Genomic DNA, 22,798 nt, shown 5'->3' on the forward strand with positions numbered 1-22,798 from the left:
TTTTCTCTGAGGCCTCCAAACTTGAACTCCAGATGAGGTGACACCTTAGGAACCAATAACTTATTTTTCAGACCTTTCAGTAAAGCTTTTGTTTCCAAAATGTAATAGTATGAAATTCAGACTTTTTAATTTTCCTTTACTGAGGTCCCATTCATGTTCCCACTGCCGGTTCGGCAACAATCACTCTCACTGCTAATGTCATCCACTCCTTTATCTTCTCTCATTCTCTTAACTCTGCCTCTGTTGTTCCTCACGCCCTCAGCCTTCTCCCTGAAACCTTCAGCTTTAGACCTTGACTGCTGTTTCCTAGCCCTGGCATACTGTCTACTGTCTTGGGGTTCAGGTTTGGCCACTGTGCTTCCCACCTCCTCACTTACTCCTTTCTCTTCACTGGTTTCCCAACGCCAAATTGGGATTCCAGCAATTTTTTGGAAAGCATTTAATTGCACTACAAGTCAATCTCCCGTGGCATTGTACATAGCAAATCAAGACCATGTGAAATTTTCAGGTGAAGTGAATAATTGGACCACGGCCTGTAAATATAAATCAATCCCTAATTTTAAAAATGCATACATTCTGTCCTTCTTTTTATATGAAGTTGTGATGGCAATTTACATTGAGAGCGGGGGTCAAGCAGTGTGGGATTGGTGGCAGTCCCCTGTGGGTGAGATTTACCTATTAAAATTCTCAGCAATAATCTAGGAAACATATGTTATTCAAAATACTTAGCTGCATCCTAAATAATAGATTTCCCATATTCACTACTCAGGAAACCCTTTCTCCCTCCCGCTGCCAGGACCAGACTGCTCCCATTCCTCCCACTACTGCTCTACACCCTCAGAAAACTCGTAACTGCCTTCCCGATACTCCCATACCCAGCAACCCCCACCCATTGCTCCCCCATTTTATCATCTCAGCATTTCTACACCCCATTCAGTTTCCAGCATTATCATAATCACCACCCCTCTGCCATTCCTTCGCATCTCATGATTCCCTCCTGTGCTGTCACACGGACATTCCAGCCCATCTCCTCCCAGCCCCTGGATATTCCATTCTCAATGCTCAGAAACAGCTGGGGGCGAAATTCAACTTCGGAGTTTGTGCAGAATGAGCAATTAACAAATCAGTAGCTTGTTTTACACTCTGTCCAATTTCCTTTTTCATTGAAGTCCATGGAAAAGAAAATTGGGCAGCTTTTAAAACAGGCTGCCAATCACGATTGCCAATTTTGCATTACTTTCAAAAAGTCAATTTCACCCCCCTTGACCATCTTTTCTTTTTGAGGGATATGAGAGCACATCACCAAACAAGTACTTCAGCTCTCTACTACTGCTAGACACAATTACTGCAATCTACTACCTACCTACCTGAAACCTGGAATATCTTCCCTACCATCTTCCTTGAGAGCCTGGGCTTTAAAAAAAAGCTGAGGTTAAATTTGAACACAAAAATCTCACTAAAATTGCTACCATATTCTGTAATGAAAATACTGGTTGGCTTATTAAATCACCATAAATGAGTGGCCCTGATAATATATGTTACATTACACAGCATGAAAGTATATATACTTTGTTTTACCACAAACATCAAAAGAGATCTGCTTGTGATTTTTTTTTTTTTAAATCTTGCAAATTACACATATTTCCTTTAAGTTACATATTTACTTCCTGTAATACCATTCCAATACACAAGTTATACAGCATGACAGAAATTAACAGGTATTATTATGACCAGGTGAGAAAGGGGTCTAGGGTTCCTTCTCAGTTTTCACCTGGTCTTACCGTAACAGAGTTTAATTTTAAACACACCGTTTTTTTAGTTTCCCCTTAGTGAATCCTTGTTCATTCACTTCCAATTATAATGCAAAGAATCTAGCCAAACAAGTTTTCTTAGATTTAAAGAAAAAAAGGTTGAACTTTATTCAACTTAAATTCTAATTTGGGTAATGCCTACAGATACGCAACGCTAGCATGCACACACGATACACACATGCAGATAGAGACAGAAAAGAGCAAAGGAAATAAAGTGGAAAAGTTTGAGGCAATATCTGAAGATGGTTTTGGTTACTGTTCTTCGAGCTCACTGTTGAGTCCTTGATTGTAGGTAGGTCTTGCTTTTCATTGGGGCCCAGTATGCTTCTTGAACCTTGGTCGATGTAGGAGACTTTTCTCTCTTGCGGTTCCTATGTCCTCAGTGGGTCCAGACGACATGTAAGAAAGAGATGGGAGTAGACAGGAGAGGTCTTCTCACCCCAGGAGCAAACAGTCTTTTTTCAAAAAATCTGTGGCTAGTTCAAAAAATCCTGGATCAGCCAGTTAGTCATGTGACCAGCTGGTTTAACCAGTCTTGGCTTTTGTAGATTTTATCACCCTAGCAGTCTCTGGAATGGTCTTCCTTACACCTTCAATGTCTGGTGATCAAAATCCATTGTGGGTTGAATGTGTCAGGGAATGGTCCTTTTGTCTCCACAAGCACTGTTAGTATGCAAACGTTTTTTCAGCTAAGTGTCTGGCAGCCCTTGTAACAGGCCTTCTCTTCTTCCCAGCAAGTTAAAAATCAATATTCATATGACAATATTAATATGCCTCATTCTTGGTAGGTGGGGGTCTGCATGACATTATACTTAATTTGCCAAGGAGTCCTCCTATTTCTACCTCCCAGGCAGGTGGTGATAGGGTCCTGTTCTCTACAGTGTAGCCAGATCTACCAATATGAACTTGTCACACATTGATTTCACTCCTCTCCCATTGTCCAAGACAAACTCAGAGCTGGCCTTCCCCTCCCCATGTCCCACTTTGCTTCACATCCGTTGTCATTGCACTGGGCCAGCTATTGCTTTTTCACACCCTGCTCCCTTCCTGCAGCCCATCAAGTCAAACTTGCCCCAAGATTCCTTGCTGCCCTAGCTCTGAACTCACATCTTACTCTAATTTCTTTCCTCATGCCCTCTCCAAGCTCATCTTAAACAGGAAAATCACTTCCTGCCCCCTCGACCCTATTCTCACCAAACTGTTGATCACTCAACTCATGTCATGGCCCACACATTAGCGGATATTGTTACTGGCTCCCTCTCCTCAGGTACAGTCACCTCCACTTCAAATCTGCCATATTACCCCACTTCTCAAAAAAAACACCCCTTGCAAGCAACCACTCCAGCTCCAATCTCTCTTTCCTCCCTCAAGTCCATGAACTTGTTGTCACTTCCCAAATTCATGCCCATCATTCCACCAACACCATGTTTGAGCCCCTCCAATCACCACCTAGTTTCCACCCCTACAAGGGAGATGGTAGTGTAGTGGTAACGTCACTGAAATAGTAACCCAGAGGCCCAGGCTAATGCCCTGGGGACATGGGTTCAAATCCTGCCAAGGCAGCTGGTGGAATTTAAATTCAATTAATTAATAAAAATGTGGAATTGAAAGCTAGTCTCAGTAATTGTGCCATGAAACTATCGATTGGTGTATTGGTAAATGCAGAAAGGATGTTCCCGAAGGTGGGGGAGTTAGAACCAGGGGTCATAGTCTAAGGATACAGGGTAAATCTTTCAGGACTGAGATGAGGAGAAATTTCTTCACTCAGAGAATTGTGAGCCTGTGGAATTCGCTACCACAGAAAGCAGTTGAGGCCAAAACATTGTACGTTTTCAAGAAGGTATTAGATATAGCTCTTGGGTCTAAAGGGATCAAAGGGTATGGGGCGAAAGCGGGAACAGGCTACTGAGTTGGATGATAAGCCTTGATCATAATGAATGGCAGAGCAGGCTTGAAGGGCTGAATGGCCTACTCCTGCTCCTATTTTCTATGTTTCTACATGTAAAAACCCATCTGGTTCACTAAAATCCTTTAGGGAAGGAAATCTACTGTGGTTGACTCTTAACTGCCATTTGAAATGGCCTAGCAAGTCACTCAGTTGTCAAGGGCAATTAGGGATGGGCAACAAATGCTGGCCTTGCCAGCGACACTCACATATCATGGAAGAATTTTAAAAAGCACTGATACAGCCATTTATCAAAGTCACAACTAACATCCTATTTGACTGCAACCATGAGTATCTATCCCTGCTCATCCTTCTTGACCTGTCTGAGACTTCGATATGTTCGGCCACACCTTTCCCCTCAAACATTGCTCCTCCATTGTCCAGTTGACTGGGCCTGCCCTCGTCTGGTTCCTTTTTTTTTCTCTTCTATCTAGTCAAAGCTAGAGAATCATCTACAATGGCTTCTCTTCTCACTCCCAAACGGTGACCGCTGGAGCCCCCAAAGATCTATCCTTGATCCCTCCTATTTCTCATCTACTTGCTGCCCCTTGGCAAAACCATCTGCAAACACAATGTCAGTGTCCACCTGTACGCTGATGACAACCAGCTCTACCTCATCACCTCTCCTAATGACCTCACCACTCCCTCTGATATGTCACTCTTCTTGTCTGACATCAGCACTGGATGAGTAGAAATTTCACCAACTAAATATTGCAAAGTCTGAGGCTATTATCTCTGGTAACCACCACAAATGCTATTCCCTATTCACCAACTCCATGGGCTGAAATTTACGTTGCCGCCGCCGATTATGGTAGTGGCCGTAAAAGATGGCAGCCCGCACATGCGGGAGTCGCCGCAATATTATACATGGCAGCTCATTTACATGGCTGGGGCAGACCACCCCGCCAATGACGTGGAGGGAGTGGGCAAGCCGTCCCCGGCAATGGTGTCCGGCACCATTGCGCAGGCGCCATTTTTAAAGGGCTTCCAGCCCTTACATTTATTTTATTTATTTAGAGATACAGCACTGAAACAGGCCCTTCGGCCCACCGAGTCTGTGCCAACCAATAACCACCCATTTATACTAATCCTACATTAATCCCATATTCCCTACCACATCCCCACCATTCTCCTACCACCTACCGACACTAGGGGCAGTTTACAATGGCCAATTTACCTATCAACCTGCAAGTCTTTGGCTGAGGGAGGAAACCGGAGCACCCGGCGGAAACCCACGCAGTCACAGGGAGAACTTGCAAACTCTGCACAGGCAGTACCCAGAACTGAACCCGGGTCGCTGGAGCTGTGAGGCTGCGGTGCTAACCACTGCACCACCCACTTTAAATGTTTAAAAGGAAAGTTTAATAAAACTGATTTTAAAAAATTACATACATGTTTCCAGCCCTTCTCCCACCCCCCATTAGCAATACACTCATTCCTTGCCCTCTCCCCCACCAAAAAAAATACTTAGCTTGTGTACCAGATCTTCCCTCACTAAGATCGCAAACTTTTAACTTTACCCTTTCCCGCCATTCCCTCCACCAATCAGAATAATTTGACCCCACTCCGCCCCACCACCACACTGAGAAACTTATCTCCTCCCCCCTCTCCCCCTCCCCACAGGCGTTGTACCTCATTTCCCTGGACGGGGATCCGAAGGCATGGCAGTATTGGCCGCCGGGATCTTCATCTTTAGAAGGCAACGGGAACTCAGGTAAGTGAATGAATTTGAATATTTAAATTACGGTCCTGTCGCCAAGCGGCGGGGGGTGGGGTGCCACCACAAGGTCTCGCCACCGCCAGCAATATCGCGACGGGCCCTGCCGGCATCGAGGTCCATGGCGGGCCTCATCCGGGGCAATCTTCATCACCACCACCACCACCCCTCCGGCTGCTTTCAAGGCCTCTATAAAATCCAGCCCCATCTCTCTGCCTTGTCACTCTTTGAGGCTGAACCAGACTATTCAAAACCTTGATTTCCTATTTGACTCCAAGATAAGCTTCTGACTAGATAGCTGCTGCATCACCAAGATCGTTTACTTCCACTTCCGTTGTGTTGCCCGTCTCCACCCTGCCTTAGCTCATCTGCTGCGAAAGCCCTCATTCATGCCTTTGTTACCCACAGACTGGACTATTCCAATGTTCTCTTGGCCAGTCCCCGGAGACTTGAACACATCCAAAATTCTGCTGCGCAGGTCCTAACCTGCACCAAGTCCCGTTCATCCACCACCCCTACACTCACATTGGCTCCTGTTCCAGCAATGCCTCAATTTTAAAACTCAATCTGGTTTTCCAATCCTTCCATGGCCTTGTCCCACCCTATCACTGCAACCTCCTCGAGCCCTACAACCCTCTGAGAATTCTGTGTTCCTCCAATTCTGGCCTCTTGTGCATCCCTAATTTTAGAATTGCTCCACCATTGGCAGCCGTGCCTTCAGCTGCCTTGGGTCTTAGGTTCTGGAATTTCTCCCACTAAACAAGAACAAAGAAAATTACAGCACAGGAACAGGCCCTTTGGCCATCCAAGCCTGCCACGATCCAGATCCTCTATCTAAACCTGTCGCCTATTTTCTAAGGGTCTGTATCTCTTTGCTTCCTACCCATTCATGTATCTGTCTAGATACATTTTAAAAGACGTTATCGTGCCCGCGTCTACCACCTCCACTGGCAACGCGTTCCAGGCACCCACCACCCTCTGCGTAAAGAACTTTCCACGCATATCTCCCCTAAACTTTTCCCCTCTCACTTTGAACTCATGACTCCTAGTAATTGAATCCCCCAATCTGGGAAAAAGCTTCTTGCTATCCACCCTGTCTATACCTCTCATGATTTTGTACACCTCAATCAGGTCCCCCCTCAACCTCCGTCTTTCTAATGAAAATAATCCTAATCTACTCAACCTCTCTTCATAGCTAGCGTCCTCCATACCAGGCAACATCCTGGTGAACCTCCTCTGCACCCTCTCCAAAGCATCTACATCCTTTTGGTAATGTGACGACCAGAACTGCACGCAGTATTCCAAATGTGGCCGAACCAAAGTCTTATACAACCTCTCTGCCTTTCTCTTCCTTCAAGATGCTCCAGTTTGACTCAGTTTTTAGTCACCTGTCCTAATACCTCCTTATGTGACTCTGTCAGATTTTGTGTGATAATGCTCCTGGGAAGCAACTTGGGATGTTTTGCATTAATGGTGCTATATAAATGGCAGTTTCTCTTGCTGTGCTGCAAAATATGTGTTCCTGCGCATGACTGTTGCCTTGACTTATACTTCAGTAAAAGCATGGAGAGCAGCTAAGCAACTTAAAGCCAGTTCCCAGTGATTGACTTTTGCATGGCAGGGTTTGGATTCCCAAAACTATTGTCATGCAGGCCCCCACCTGCCAAGATGCAGGCACATTAAACTTCAAATTGTTGCTGGGAAGAAAAAAGGGCCTATCACAAGGAATTGCCAGGCCCCTAGCCGGAAAGACATTTTTGCATACTAGCAGACAGTGTTGGAACAAAGGAACCAGTCCCTGCTCCCAAGACACAGATGATGTGGTCAGACCAGTTTAGTCACATGACTAACTGGCTGTTGCAGAGTTTTGAACTGAGTTTTAAATTGGCCACAGAAAATTTGAACTCAGAAAGCTCCTGGCTCCTGGATTAAAGAACATCTGCTCTCATCTCGTTCTCCCCAGCTTTGGAATCCACTGAAGACACAGGAACCCCAAGAGAGAAAAGTCTCCTACAGTGAACAAGGTTTAAGAATAATACTGGGCCCCAACGAAAAGCAACAAAAACCCTCTTCAGAGATTGCCCCAAACCTCTCCACTTTATTTTTCTTCTGCTCTTTTCTGTCCCTATCTGCATGTGTGTATCACGTATGCATGCTAGCCTGAGTTCGTCATGTATCCATAGGAATTAACCGAATTAGAGTTTAAGTTTTAATAAATTTCACTTTTCTTCCTTAAACCTATGAAAGCCTGTTTCTGCTCATTTCTTTACCTTATAATTGGAAAGCGGTGAACAAGGATTCACCAAGGGGAAGCTGAAAACACAGTATTTAAAAATAAAACCCTGTTACAGTAAGACCAGGTCGTAACACTATAAATGCTGTTTAAGCTTGAAAGAACAAAGACTGCCTCAGTAAAATTGTGAAGAAGCCCTTTCCTTTTTTAAGCCTTCAGAGGAAGGAAGGGGAATTGAAGGCTTAAAAGTCATCACTGTCCTTATACCTACACCTGCTCCAAGGACCTGTGCTTTCTTCCCATTCCCACTCACACCTACCTGCTCCTACCTCCCCATAGTGTTCATATCTTCTTACCTTGCCACTCCAATACAATTTCTTGAGAAATGGCTTCCTACCACTTCCTCCCCACCAAACTCTAAAACTGATCACTAACCTAGTATGTGAGCCACGTAGGTGCACAATTGAGGGGGGGGTGGCGGGACAGTGGCGTAGTGGTAATGTCACCAGACTAGTAATCCAGAGGCCCAGGCTAATGTCCTACAGACATGGGTTCAAATTCCACCATGACAGTTGTTGGAATTGAAATGTAATTAATTAACAGAATTCAATTTCTTAAAAGAAATCTGGAATTGAAAGCTAGTCTCAGTAATGGTGCCATGAAATTATCATGGATTGTCGTAAAAACCCATCTGGTTCACTAATGGAAATTTGACGTCCAAATCTGGTCTGGGCTACATGTGACTCCAGACCCACAGCAATGTGGTTGACTCTTAACTGCCCTCTGAAATGGCCTAGGAAGCCATTCAGTCAAGGGCGATTACGGATGGGTAATAAATGCTGGCCTTGCTGGTGATTCCCACATCCCATAAAAGAATTTTTAAAAACTGCTTGAGAAACTGCCTCATATCATTCAATTCAAACCAACCTTGTAATGGCATTTTATTAGCATACAGAGGGAGAGTTCCACGATGCACTGCAAAGGTGCCCTTAGGAAATTTCATGATCTTCATTCAACCAGATGTCCCATCCTGCATTCTCGGACTTTAGCTTGCTAATTATTCCCCACATCATCTGTTACTAAGCAAATATGCTCCACCCTCTGGAATTCTTTTCCAAAAGCTCTTGGCCTTACTTCCACTCTCCTGGCACTACTGTTTTTCTAATTCATTATGTAACAAGATGCAAAATACCAACCAGAATATTCCTTATAGAAAGGAGGCAATGAAGTGAAACGTGAAATAAATGCAAATACAAATGGCAAGTCATCCTGGATTACTCTTTCCCACCCTCTCACAGCTAGCTGAAGGATGGCATTAGCTGAGGCCTAGATATAAAGCACCTCACCATCCTGTCAGTTGGTGCACAGTGGGGACTAAATAGGAGAAACAATGAGAAAAATTGTGCTCCAATCTAAAGACAACTTACTATAATTGTATTTTGTGATCTTTTACATGAAACAGAACAAAGTATCTGAATGCTTCTGTAGCAATAAACAGGAGTATTGTAAAAGACAACATGACTTACTGGTGAACTCTGCGATGCCATTTGCAGTACCTCCATATTAGTTTCAAATGTGCCTATTAAATCATGAGATCCATCGTTGTCATAATCATAGCAGGTTACCTGAAAAAAAAACTTTTATTGAGTAGGCTGAAGTGCAGAGAAACCACTTTATTAACGAATTTGCATCTGCATTGTACCTTGCTACTTCCCAAAGCACTTCATAACTGCTAAAATACTTTTGAAGCGCAGCAAATGTTATACAGGCAAATTTTCTATTAAAAATCTAAAATGTATCCAAAAGGCTTATTTGGACTCAACCAATGCATATCCTACAGAGGCAAACTAAAATACGTCAGAAACAGAAAGTTATCAAAAACCAATTACCAAGAAATTACTTATAAAATTACTTGGAACATCAATTTGATCGGACAATGCCAACAGCGTCTTATGAAAAGGAAATCATATTTGACAAATTTATTAGAGTTTTTTGAGGATATATCTAATAGGGTAGATAAGGAGGAACCAGTAGCTGTAATATGCTTGGATTTCCAAAAGGCATTCAATAAGGTGCCACACAAAAGGCTAATACACAAGATAAGGGTAGATGAGGTTGGGGCAATATCTTAGCAGGGACAGAAGATTGGTTAATGGACAGGAAGCAGGGAGTAGGGATAAACAGGGCATTTTTAAGTTGGCAGACTGTAACTAGTGGAGTGCCGCATGGATCAGTGCGGAGCCTCAGCTACAGACAGTCTATATTAATGACATAGATGAAGAGACCTAAAGTAATGTAGTTAAGTTTGTTAACGATACAAAGCTAGGTGGGAATGGAGGGTGTGAGGAGGACACAAAGAGGCTGCAAAGAGATATAGACAGGTTAAGTGAGTGGGCAACAAGCTGGCAGATGGAGTATAATGTGGGGTTATTCACTTTGGGAGGAAGAACAGAAAAGCAAAAATTTTTTTAATACGTGTGAAACTTTTAAATTTGTACTCGTGCAAGGAACACAAAGTTAGCATGCAAGCGATAAGGAAGGCAGAAGGCATGTTGGCCTTTATTGCAAGGGGGATTGGAGAACAAGAATAAGGAAGTTTTGCTACGATTGTACAGGGTTTTGGTGAGACAACACATGGAGTATTGCGCACAGTTTTCGTCTTCATATTTAAGCAAGGTTATACCTGTATTCGAGGCGCTGCAGCGAACATTCACTAGATTTGTTCCTGGGATGACAGGCTTATCTTATGATGACAGGCTGAGTAAATTGGGCCCATACTCTCTGAAGTTTAGAAGAATGAGGAATGATCTCATTGAAACATACAAGATTCTGAAGGGGCTTGACAGGGTAGACACAGAGGTTGTTTCCCTTAGCTGGGGAATCTAGAACATGAGGCACAGCCCCAGGATATAGGGTTGACCATTTAGGACTGAGATGAGGAAAACTCAGAGGGCTGTGAATCTTTGGAATTCTCTATCCCAGAGGGTTGTGGATGCTCCATTGTTGAGTGTATTGACGGCTGAGATAAACAGATTTTTAATCTCTCTGGCAATCAAGGGATTATGGGGAGCGGGCAGAAAAGTGGAGTTGTGGTAGAAGATCAGCCATGATCACAGTGAATGGCACAGCTAGCTTGAGAGGCCGTATGGTCTACTCTTGCTCCTATTTCTTATGTTCTTTTGTCAAACATCTTTTTTCACACACTCTTGGTGCTTAAACAAGTCGGTCATTTAAACACAATTTTTGGGCTTTTTCAGTCAATCTTTCTTTGGGAAGTAAAGGCAGCACCATCACCATTCATCGCCAGGAATGGTGGCGGATGAAAAAAATTGCAACTTGCACATGCTAATGACCCAATCGGACCACCCAACCTCGCCCCCCCCCCCAAATCACGTCGAGGGCGCAGGCTCTCCAACGCTGGCATTGGCGCCATTTTTAAAGTCTTGCCAGTTAATTTAAATTTGCAAAGTTATAGTCCCCAACTGTACTGATTAAAAATCTGTTGCCCCTTTCCCACCCCCCCCCCAATAACAATAAAATTAATTATTTGGCCTCTCCTCCACCAAAACACTTACCTTCCACACTGGACTTTCTCCATCACCCCCCCTGCCCCAAAACTGAACAAAATGCACAGGTCACCGCTTCCCACGATCCCCTACACTAATGATGTAACTTTGGCCCCCTTTCACTCCCCCCAAATATTAAAAGTCCTGTTCCCCACTTCCCCAACACTGCGGCACCTGCTTTCCCCAGGTGGGAAAGTGAAGGCACGAGTGCCAGCCGCCACTCAGAAGATCACGGCCTGACGGTAAGATTGGAGTCAATTTTATTTAAATGTATGCTTTCTAATAATTTGAATATTTTAATCCAGGTCCCGTCGCCCAGCAGCGGAGGGGGGGGGGCCACCATGGAGCCTCACTGCCACCAGGAAGGCTGCGTACAGCCCCCCGATGTCGGGTTCCGTTGCGGGCTGCTGGCAGGACAATCTTCCAGCCCCCCGCCCTTCCCAACAACGGAACCCGACATAAAGGACCTCTGTAAAATCCCGGCCCTAGATTGTAGAAACTTGTTCAGTCTAGTCAATCCTTGATCACATAGAACATAAGAACGTAAGAACTAGGAGCAGGAGTAGGCCGTCCAGCCCCTCGAGCCTGCTCCGCCATTCAATAAGATCATTGCTGATCTTTTCGTGGACTCAGATCCACTTACCCGCGCTCTCACCGTATCCCTTAATTCCTTTATTGTTCAAAAAGATATCTACCTCAGCTTTAAAAACGTTTACTGAAGTAGCGTCAACTACTTCACTGGGCAAGGAATTCCATAGATTTACAACCCTCTGGGTGAAGAAGTTCCTTCTCAATTCAGTCCTAAATCTGCTCCCTCTAATCTTGAGGCTATGCCCTCTTGTCCTAGTTTCACCTGCCAGTGGAAACATCTTCTCTACTTGTATCTTATCTATTCCCTTCATAATTTTATATGTTTCTATAAGATTCCCCCTCATTCTTCTGAATTCCAATGAATATAATCCCAATCTACTCAGTCTCTCCTCATAAGCCAACCCCCTCAACTCCGAAATCAACCTAGTGAATCTCCTCTGCACCCTCTCCAGTGCCAGTATATCCATTCTCAAGTAAAGAGACCAAAACTGCATACAGTACTCCAGGTGCGGCCTCACCAGTACCTTATACAGCTGCAACATAACCTCTCTGCTTTTAAACTCAATCCCTTTAGCAATGAAGGACAAAATTCCATTTGCCTTCCTAATTACTTGCTGTACCTGCAGACCAACCTTCTGCGATTCATGCACAAGGACACCCAGGTCCCTCTGCATAGCAGCATGCTGCAACTTTTTACCATTCAAGTAATAATCCTTTTTACCGTTACTCCTACCGAAATGAATGACTTCACATTTATTAACATTGTATACCATCTGCCAGACCTTTGCCCACTCACTCAATGTATCTATGTTCCTCTGCAAAGTTTCACAGTCATCTGCACACTTTGCTCTGCCACTCATCTTAGTGTCATCTGCAAACTTTGACACCCTACACGTGGTCCCCAACTCCAAATCATCTATATAAATTGTAAATAATTGCGGTCCCAACACCGATCCCTGAGGCACACCATTAGTGACTGATTGCCAGCCAGAATAGCACTCATTTATCCCCACTTTCTGCTTCCTGTTAGTCAACCAATCCTCTATCCATGCTAATACTTTACCCCTAACGCCATGCATCCTTGTCTTATGCAGCAGCCTCTTGTGCGGCACCTTGTCGAAGGCCTTTTGGAAATCTAGGTACACCACATCCACTGGGTCCCCATTGTCCACCTTGCTCGTAATGTCATCATAGAATTCCAAAAGATTTGTCAAGCATGACCTGCCCTTCATGAACCCATGCTGCGTCTGCCCAACGGGACAATTTCTATCAAGATGCCCAGTTATTTCTTCCTTGATAATAGACTCAAGCATCTTCCCCACTACCGGTCTATAATTCCCCATCTTTTGTCTACCTCCCTTTTTAAACAGTGGCGTCACATCTGCTGTTTTCCAATCTGCTGGGACTATCCCAGAGTCCAGCGAATTTTGGGAAATTTCCGCCAGTGCACCTGCTATTTCTCCCGCCATCTCTTTTAGTACCCTGGGATGCATTCTATCAGGGCCAGGAGACTTATCAATCCTTAGCTCCATTAGCTTGCCCAACACTACCTCTTCCGTAATAATGATTGTTTCCAGGTCCTCACCTACGTTCGTCTCTTTGTCAATTACTGGCATGTTATTAATGTCCTCCACTGAGAAGACAGATACAAAATACCTGTTCAATGCCTCGGCCATTTCATCATATCCCATAACTAAATTCCCCTTCTCATCCTCTAAAGGACCAACGTTTACTTTAGCCACTCTTTTTCGTTTTATATATTTATAGAAACTTTTGCTATCTGTCTTTATATTCTGCGCTAGTTTTTTCTCATGTTCTATCTTACTTTTCTTTATAGCTCTTTTTGTGGCTGTTGACCTTTAAAGTTTTCCCAATCTTCTAGTTTCATGCTGTTTTTGGCCACTTTGTATGCCTTCACTTTCAATTTGATAGCCTCCCTTATTTCCTTAGACACCCATGGCAGATTACCCCTTTTCTTCCAGTCCTTCCTTTTCACTGGAATATACTTTTGCTGAGCTCTTTGAAAAATTGCTTTGAAAGTCCTCCATTGCTCGTCAACTGTCCCACCATAAAATCTTTGTTTCCAGTCTACTTTAACCAAGTCCTCCCTCATTCTATTGTAGTTCCCCTTGTTCAAGCACAGGACCCTTTTATTGGATTTTATCTTCACACTCTCCATCTGTATTCTAAATTCAACCATACTGTGATCACTCCTTCCAAGAGGATCCCTAACTATGAGGTCATTAATTATTCCTGTCTCATTACACAGTACTAGATCTAGGATAGCTTGCTCCCTCGTCGGTTCCATTACATACTGTTCAAGAAAACTATCACGGATACACTCAACAAACTCCTCCTCAAGGCTACCTGACTGAGCTGGTTCGACCAATCTACATGTAGATTAAAATCCCCCATGATAATTGCCGTACCATTTTTACAGGCATTAGTTATTTGTTTATTGCCCGCCCCAATGTGATGTTATTATTTGGTGGCCTATAGATTACGCCTATCAATGACTTTTTCTTCTTAGAGTTTCTAATTTCCACCCAAATGGATTCAACCTCATTCTCCATAGAACCTATATCATCTCTCAGCACTGCCCTGATGTCGTTCTTGAATATCAGAGCTACACCACCTCCCTTACCTTCCTGTCTGTCCTTCCGAATAGTCTGGTACCCCTGGATATTTAACTCCCAGTCGTGACCAACCTGTAACCATGTCTCCGTAATGGCTACCAAATCATATTCATTCCGAATGATTTGTGCCATTAACTCATCAACCTTGTTACGAATGCTACGAGCATTCAGGTAAAGTGCCTTTATGCTAGCTTTCTTACCCTCATGATTTCCAACATCTCTAATAATAACTCCTGAGTTATCCTTCCTTTCTGCTTCTTTCATAGTCTGCCTTGAACTTAAACCCTCCTGCACACATGTTAACCTGCTGCTTACCTTTTTATTTATCATACTCCCTGTCGTTTTCCCTTTCCCTTCCCCCCGACTCACTAGTTTAAAGTCCTAGAGACCACCCCTATTTATCCTTTTCGCTAGAACACTGGTTCCAGATCGGTTCAGGTGGAGACTGTCCCATCGGTACAGATGCCCCCGGTTCCAAAACTGATGCCAACGCCCCATGAAATGGAACCCCTCTTTCCCACACCACTCCCTTCGCCACGTGTTTATTTCCCTAATTTTCTTATCCCTAAGCCAATTTGCACGTGGCTCGGGCAGTAATCCGGAGATTATGACCCTCGAGGACCTGTTCCTTAATTTCGTTCCTAGTGCTTTCAGTTTGCAAGTTTTCAGTACGTGGCATTATTTAATAATCTTTTCAGTAAGTAAGCTGCTTAAGCAAATATTCCTTCCCTAATCAGTAACGTGAATGGAAGTTCAGAAAAATGGGTCAAAAAGCATATTTTCTCCGGTAGGTAAAAATGAAAATTACCTTGATTGGCTTCTGCAAGTCACTATTGCACAGGGACTGCAAAGGAATTTTATATGGTTTCCAAGTGGGGTTTAAATTCCTTTTTATGACCTGAAAATGACAAAAGAAAAGTCAATGCAATAGCTGAAGTACCACAAAAAGTATTTAGTATTTTGTATCTTTTGTGATCATGATAACTATTAAAGTTTAGTTCAGTTACTTAATTGAAGGTACATGACATGTAGTATAGGAACCGGAAATGTCACACATTTGTTTAAGGATGTGTTTCAAGCTTACATATATAGCAGCATTTGGTTGGTGGATGGAGGGGAAGGAACGATTCCTATTACATTGGACTTATGGAATCAATGCCCTGGAACTACTTAATTCCATTATTGGGCTTAAGGACACTCAGTAGACAGTAATTTGCTCATGGCTAGTTCAGGTACACAATTTTCCAGTTCCTAAGTCTAATGTTGCAGCTGTCAAGCTGAATACTTTCTGCATAGGCAAGAGAGTGCCATTGCATTCTCCCGACCAACCTCCCAACATCCATACTCCATAAACTACAGCTCATCTGAAATTCTGCTGCCCACTTTCTATCCTACACTGCTACAATCATCACCCTAGTGTTCAGAGAACTACTTTGCTTCCTGGTCCCCCCACTACCTCAAATTTAAAATTCTCATCCACCTTTCTAAACCCCTTCATGACTTTGCCCCATCCTTTCTATGTAACCAATTTTAGCCTTACAACCCTTTGGGAGTTCCGAGTTCCTCTGGCCCTGTCCTTGTTCTTCCTCCTCTCCCTTTATGCTATCATTAGCGGCCGTCTCTTCAGCCGTCTAGGCCCTACATGCTAGAAATCCCTCTCTAAATCACTGCGTCTCCCCACCTCCCTCTCCTTCTTCAAGACCCTTGTTAAAATCCATCTCTGACCAGCTTTTAGTCAATCCTCCTAATACCGTTCTCTTTGGCTCGGCATTCCCTTTTATCCGATGATACTTCTATGAAACACCAGGCAATGCGTCTCCACATTAAAGCAGCTATATAAATTCACATTATTGTTATTGTGGATTCCACTACGGCAGAAGGATTTGAGTTCATTTATGCTGAGGGAATGCTACATTATAGATGTTTAGAATCAAAATTTTTAAAAAATTACTTTCTTGGAAACATGTGCAGTGTAATGTAATTAATTGAGGTCTTTCTCTCACTGGAGAGGCACAAATGGTAAAAGGAAGAAGGCACGGAAATTAGGCCATACAAAATGTTTGAACAACACAGGAACAGTACAGTCACATACAAGAGAAGAAATCTTAAGGCCAATTGTCTCTTGTTTTATGTCTGGAGAATGTTTTTCTCCCAAGAAATGAGCAGCGAAGACTAAAATAAAAGTTTTTTTCCTCTCCCAAATGCAGCACAAGACTCAGGACGTTTGTGGCTGAACGCATTCTGGCTGTTGTTTTGGGCAGCAGGTATTATCACTATTGTAGACCTCTGAGTCAGCAGTTGATTCCTTCCCTGCTTCTGAGCACAGGCCCTTGCCGGGGGAAAACCAGGTACGTGCAGATAATCTGAACCCAGAAATATATGTGGATCAGGTAGGGCAGAGTACTCCGTCCTAGTAAGGGAGGGATGGGGTGGGAAAGTATAAGGAAGGTAAATCTTCTTATATCAGTGTTCTATGAGAAACTGGGTATCACGTATCTACATACCCTTTCAGATTAAGAGACCAGAATTTTTTGAAATCAATTGAAAATACGAGTAATACATTTTAACTGACAAAAATAAAATTAAGCTTTGACACCCACAAAATCCTGTGCCTAGGTTCCAATATAATGTTTAATAGTAATAACTTCATTTCTTTCATCTGATACAATAAACATGTACTTTGATTAAAAGTCTTGGCCTGCAACGCCTCACAACCTTATAATAAACTGATCAGATATGATTGTGGGAAAAAATTGACTGTTACCCTATTATTTATTAATATAGAATCAGAACATTGTATGAAGCAGAGGGAGTATTAAGATTAATATGGAATTTCCACAATCATTACGTCCTTCAGAAAACAACTCTCACCTCTGTCCTATGTACCATTTGCCATTTTCCATCATGCGTCTGTTTGCAGAATTCCAAATAAGGATCTGATTTCCCCCAAAAATCCTAGTTATTATAAGTAATAGAAGTAAAACACTGTAGGTTATTTCTAGAGATAAAACAATGTAACACTGTAACCTAATAACTGCAAAAAAACAAACTTAGTACATCAGTAATTATTTCTTTTTTTTTTTTAAAAAGCCTTACCTTTTTATCTAACTTGCGTGCTTGAACTTCAAAGTTTACCACTCTATTATCATTTACTTCTTCTGCAAAAATCTAGAGTAGATAAAACCATTACAGATTTTTTTTTTTACCAAAAAGGTACATTATTTACCAATCTACCTACTTCTCGTCTCCATTAATCATCTTTTTGGCTCACAGTGCATGGAGTACAACTGCAGAGCAGTGACAGACCTGGTTAAAGGAAGGTCGTTGAAAACTTCTGTTCACTGAATAGACTTAGGTTGACGTAAATGCCTTGGAGAAGTAGGTACTCCTGGCAGAACTCTCATGATCTCTAAAAATCTGTCAGAAGTAAAGTTTTGTTCATAGAGCTCTTTCCTGGCAATAAATAAAAACAACATACGGCCTGGTTGCACAAATTATGTACCCAATATTTTTGTGTCTGTAGCTGAAGCATAAATAAATTCTCAGAGTAGACTTAAAACATATATCAATCTGATATCTAGTTCTGATGAGCTTCATAATCAATGATGCTGAACATTATACTGATCACCTCCCTTTGTGATTTTTCTTCATCATTGCTAACTTGTTTCCTTAAAAGACTGTCACCACAAAACACTGTATGAAGCTACTGTGTCCTTCTCAGTTGCCTTTGAAGACTTTGGTGATTTGCCTGGGTCACCTGTAAGGCTCAATAAATAAATAATGTCTCTTAAATCAACCAAGTTACACATTTCACACAAAGCTACTCCTTCACCAACTGGGATGGGCAACTTCAGCAGCCCTGGAACAGGATGGGAGCCTTCTCAAAATTTGGTAATTAGCTTGACCCTGATATTTCCCAAGTAGTCAGCATTGGGCCTGTCAGTGTGCAGAACTTCCAATTGGTGCAAGAGACCTCAGGAGTTTGGGGGTTCATTTGACCACCATCAAGCTCTAGCATCAAAATGAGATGTCTGAGTCTGTACCGTGATCGTTCCTTTTCCTGCTGCTTTCCCATTGTGCAGCACAAGAGGTCTGGTCAATTTCTTGCTGGAGACAATCTGCCAAAACAATTCAAACTTAGATTATTAGTTGATCATAAAAATAATTAGCATAGAAACAAAAGCTCGGAACAAGTCTGTGCCAAATCAGCTACTGTTAAAGAAGATCTAATTTTTCTCAAAACAGCAAACTTAAAATAAAGGCACTATACATTGTGAACTTCAAAAAAGTTCCGATGTTTGCCTTGAATTAGAAAATAGCAGATTAGCATGGACAGGAGGACACAGGTTATAGTTATCACAGGTGATAGTAGAGCCTCATTCCCAAAACCTCCCATTTTCTGTACTAGACTGAACCTGGCACCTGCCTACCCATCCTACTAGGCTGTCTTATGTTCCCTTGCAAATCTCCTCAGTTTGTAGTGCCTCTAATTTGATAGCATTAGCAAGCTTTTATATCAGCCAAAGAAAAGCCTCATCAGCTTCAGCAATGTATAAAAGATAGATGAATATTAATACTTTTCAAAATTCTTCATAGATAAAGATGTCATGATAATGATGCATTGCTTTCCGTGGGCAGAGAGGGAATCTGCAATGAAATCCAGCACATTGATATCATATCTTGGAAACTTTTTCACCATGAAAGAATTATTCCTGAACATTACTGCTGTACATAATAATGTACAAGTGAAAAAAAAGGACTTTTTCCTGACTATAAAGAAAAAGCTAAACAGCTTTGTAGAATCACCTGGAGTATTCAGTGGCTTAAGAAACAAAAGAATAAAATACTTATATTTACCTGCCCCAGAGTACATTCAAATTCTCCCAGGAAATCATCATCACCAAGGTCAAAAGTTTCATTATCAATATCGTAAACTCCAAATTTCAGTTTCTGCACTTGCTCAAAGTAATAATCTATCAGAAATTTCTTCGAAAATTTTGGGTCGAGGCAGTTTTTAACCATTTCTGTACGGCCAATCTAGGAAAGATAAAGGATAATGAACCTTCAATAATCACATCAGTTTGTATATTCTAAACCAAATCAAAATAGAGTCATAACTGCACAGAAGAAGGGTATTCGGCTCATTGAGTCCATGCTGGAAAAGTCTTGGAGTCAAGTAGGAGTTGAACCTACAATCTTCTGATCTGTAGTCAGAATCACAGAATCGTTACAGTGCAGGAGGCCATTCGGTCCATCGTGTCTGCACTGGCTCTCTGAAAGAGCAATTCCCTCAGTTCCATTCCTCTGCCTTCTCCCTATAACCCTGCACATTCTTCCTTTTCATATAACTGTCTAATTCCCTTTAGAATGCTTCAATTGAACCTGCCTTCACCACTTTCTCAGGCAATGCATTCCAGACCTTAACCACGCTGCGTGAACAAGTTTTTCCTCCTGTCACTTTTGCTTCTCTTCCCAAATACTTTAAATCTGTGCCCTCTCTTTTTTGATCCTTTCATGAGTGGGAACAGTTTCTCTCTATCCACTCTGTCCAGACTCCTCATGATTTTGAATACCTCTATCAAATCACCTCTCAGTCTTCTCTAATCTATCTTCATAACTGAAATTCCTCATCCATGGAACCATTCTCGTGAATCTTTTCCATACTCTCTCCAATTCCCTCACGTCTTTCCTCAAGTGCAGCGCCCAGAATTGGACGCAATACTCTAGCTGAGGCTGAACTAGTGTCTTATACAAAATCAATATAACTTCCTTGCTGTTGTACTCTATGCCCCTTTTAATAAAGCCCAGGATACTGTATGATTTATTAACCACTCTCTCAACCTGTTCTGCCACCTTCAATGACTTATGCACATATACACCTAGGCCCCTCTGCTCCTGCACCCCCTTTAGAATTGTACCCTTTATTCTATATTGTCTCTCCATGTTCTTCCTACCAAAATGAATCACTTCACATTTCTCTTCATTGAACTTCATCTGCCACCGGACTGCCCATTCCACCAATTTGGCTATGTCCTTGTGAAGTTCTACACTATCCTCCACACAGTTCACAATGCTTCCAAGTTTCGTATCATCTGCAAACTTCGAAATTCTGCCCTGTAACCCAAGGTCTAGGTCATTAATTTATATCAGGAAAAGCAAGGGTCCCAACATTAATTCCTGGGGAACTCCACTACAAACCTTCCTCCAGCCCGAAAAACATCCATTAACCACTACTCTTTGCTTCCTGTCACTCAGCCAATTTTGTATCCATCTTGCTACTGTCCCTTTTATTTCATGAGCTACAAGTTTGCTTACAAGTCTGTTGTGTGACACTGTATCAAACGCCTTTTGCAAGTCCATGTACACCACATCAACTGCATTACCCTCATCAACCCTCCCTTACCTCCTCAAAAAACTCCAGCAAGTTAGGCAAACATGATTTTCCCTTAAGAAATTCATGCTAGCTTTCCTTAATTAACTCACATTTATCAATGTGACTATTGATTTCATCCCGAATTATTTTTTCTAGAAGTTTTCCCACCACCGAAGTTAAACTGACTGGCCTGTAGTTGCTGGGCTTATCTTTACAGCCTTTTTTGAACAAGGGTGTAACATTTGCAATTCTCCAGTCCTCTGGCACCACCCCAGAGTCTAAGGAAGACTGAAAAATTATGGCCAGTGCCTCTGCGGTTTCCACCCTCGCTTCCCTCAGTATCCTTGGATGCATCCCATCCAGCTCTGGTGCCTTATCCACTTTGAGCTCAGACAGCCTATCTCATACATCCTCCACATCAATTTTAAACCCCTCTAGTGTCTGACTTACCTCCTCTTTCAACATTACCAAAGAGGATGCAACCCAGGCAAAGACAGATTCAAAGTATTCATTTAATACCTCAGCTACGCCCTCTGCTTCCATGTCTAAATCCCCTTTCTGGTCTCTAATCAGCCCCACTCCTCCTTTTACCAACCTTTTACTATTTATATGCCTATAGAAAACTTTGGGATTTCCTTCAATGCCAGCTGACAGTCTCTTTGGTTCTCTTATTTGCTTTTTCACTTCCCCTCTGGACCTTCTATATTCAGTCTGGTTCTCAATAGTATTTTCTATCTGCCATCTGTCGTAAGCACACTTTTTCTTCTTTATCTTAATCGCTACCTCTTTTGTCATCCAGGGAGCTCTGGATTTGTTTGCCTTACTTTTCCCCTTTGAGGGAACATACCTTGACTGTGCCTGAACTATCTCTTCTTTGAAGGTAGCCCATTGTTCATCTACGAGTTTTCCTGCCAGCTTTTGACTCCAATTTATTCGGCCCAGCTCCATTCTTACCCAGTTGAAGTTAGCCTTCCCCCAGTTAATTATTCTTACCCTGGATTGCTCTTTGTCCTTTTCCATAGTCAGCCTAAACCTTATGATACAATGATCACTATCCCCTAAATGCTCTCCTACTGATACTTGATCCACTTGGCCCACCTCATTCCCAAGAATCAGGTCTAGCAGTGCCTCCATTCTTGTTGGACTAAACAGGTAATCCATTGCACCACTGGCCCAAGCACAAAGGAACCAAAATATAATAGATGGAGATAATACAATGTAATGATAAAGACATTCTAAGCTGTCTGTAATTTGTCAATCATGTTTCTTTCATCTGTAACAAAATATTTAGCAAAGTAGCAGTCGCTAAGTTTAGCCAATCACAGACTAGTTCTTAGCAGGTGTCAGTACACAGCATTAACTACCCATCATTTGGCACTGTCAGTCAAAGCCCAAGAGTATGGCTACTGTAAAAAGTATTAATGCATATTGGTACAAGTAGGAAGTCACTCTTCTAAAGCTTAAGTTGTGTCAGTTTTTTTTTCGGTTGAATGATGGAAAAATGATTATGTATGAAAAAGAAATTTTTAAAAATCAATCTGAACATGTAGATACAAGCACATAATCATGATATCTTTCAACATGTTGCATAGTATTGGTTGCTGAATTGACTACAGCTTAAAAGCAAGAGAAGTATCACTTCTGTCCAGTTAGCAGTCCACCTCCATGTCAAGAAACTGGTACCATGACAAATACTAATGCTTTTCACTTGTACATTTGCTGCCTGCGTAAGATGTTTAAAGGTATTCCTTACCTCAACCCACTGATTTCCACCAGTATTTAGAAGGAGTGCACAGAGTGGATCAGATTTAGAGAAAACATCTTTATCCAGTAGATTTTCACAGGAAATACTTAGTTCCACCTTACTCACACAATCTGCCATCTGCTAACCTGAAAAGCACATTGAAATACATACAATACTATAAA

General features: G+C 42.3%; 1 protein-coding gene across 1 annotated transcript in view; it reads right to left on the reverse strand.

Annotated features, from left to right (window-relative positions):
* Positions 1–22,798, reverse strand: part of LOC137369914 (copine-3-like) — a 97,933-nt gene that overhangs the window by 36,270 nt on the left and 38,865 nt on the right. The window contains exons 3-9 of the mRNA XM_068031641.1: positions 22,626–22,762; positions 19,357–19,536; positions 18,543–18,617; positions 17,596–17,667; positions 17,371–17,454; positions 15,308–15,397; positions 9,233–9,331 (exon numbers count right to left, since the gene is read on the reverse strand). Coding sequence (XP_067887742.1) covers positions 9,233–9,331; positions 15,308–15,397; positions 17,371–17,454; positions 17,596–17,667; positions 18,543–18,617; positions 19,357–19,536; positions 22,626–22,754 — 729 coding nt within the window. The 5' untranslated portion in view covers positions 22,755–22,762. The remainder of the gene's footprint in view (positions 1–9,232; positions 9,332–15,307; positions 15,398–17,370; positions 17,455–17,595; positions 17,668–18,542; positions 18,618–19,356; positions 19,537–22,625; positions 22,763–22,798) is intronic.

This window comes from Heterodontus francisci, chromosome 5 (assembly GCF_036365525.1).
Source record: "Heterodontus francisci isolate sHetFra1 chromosome 5, sHetFra1.hap1, whole genome shotgun sequence".
Taxonomy (NCBI): domain Eukaryota; kingdom Metazoa; phylum Chordata; class Chondrichthyes; order Heterodontiformes; family Heterodontidae; genus Heterodontus; species Heterodontus francisci.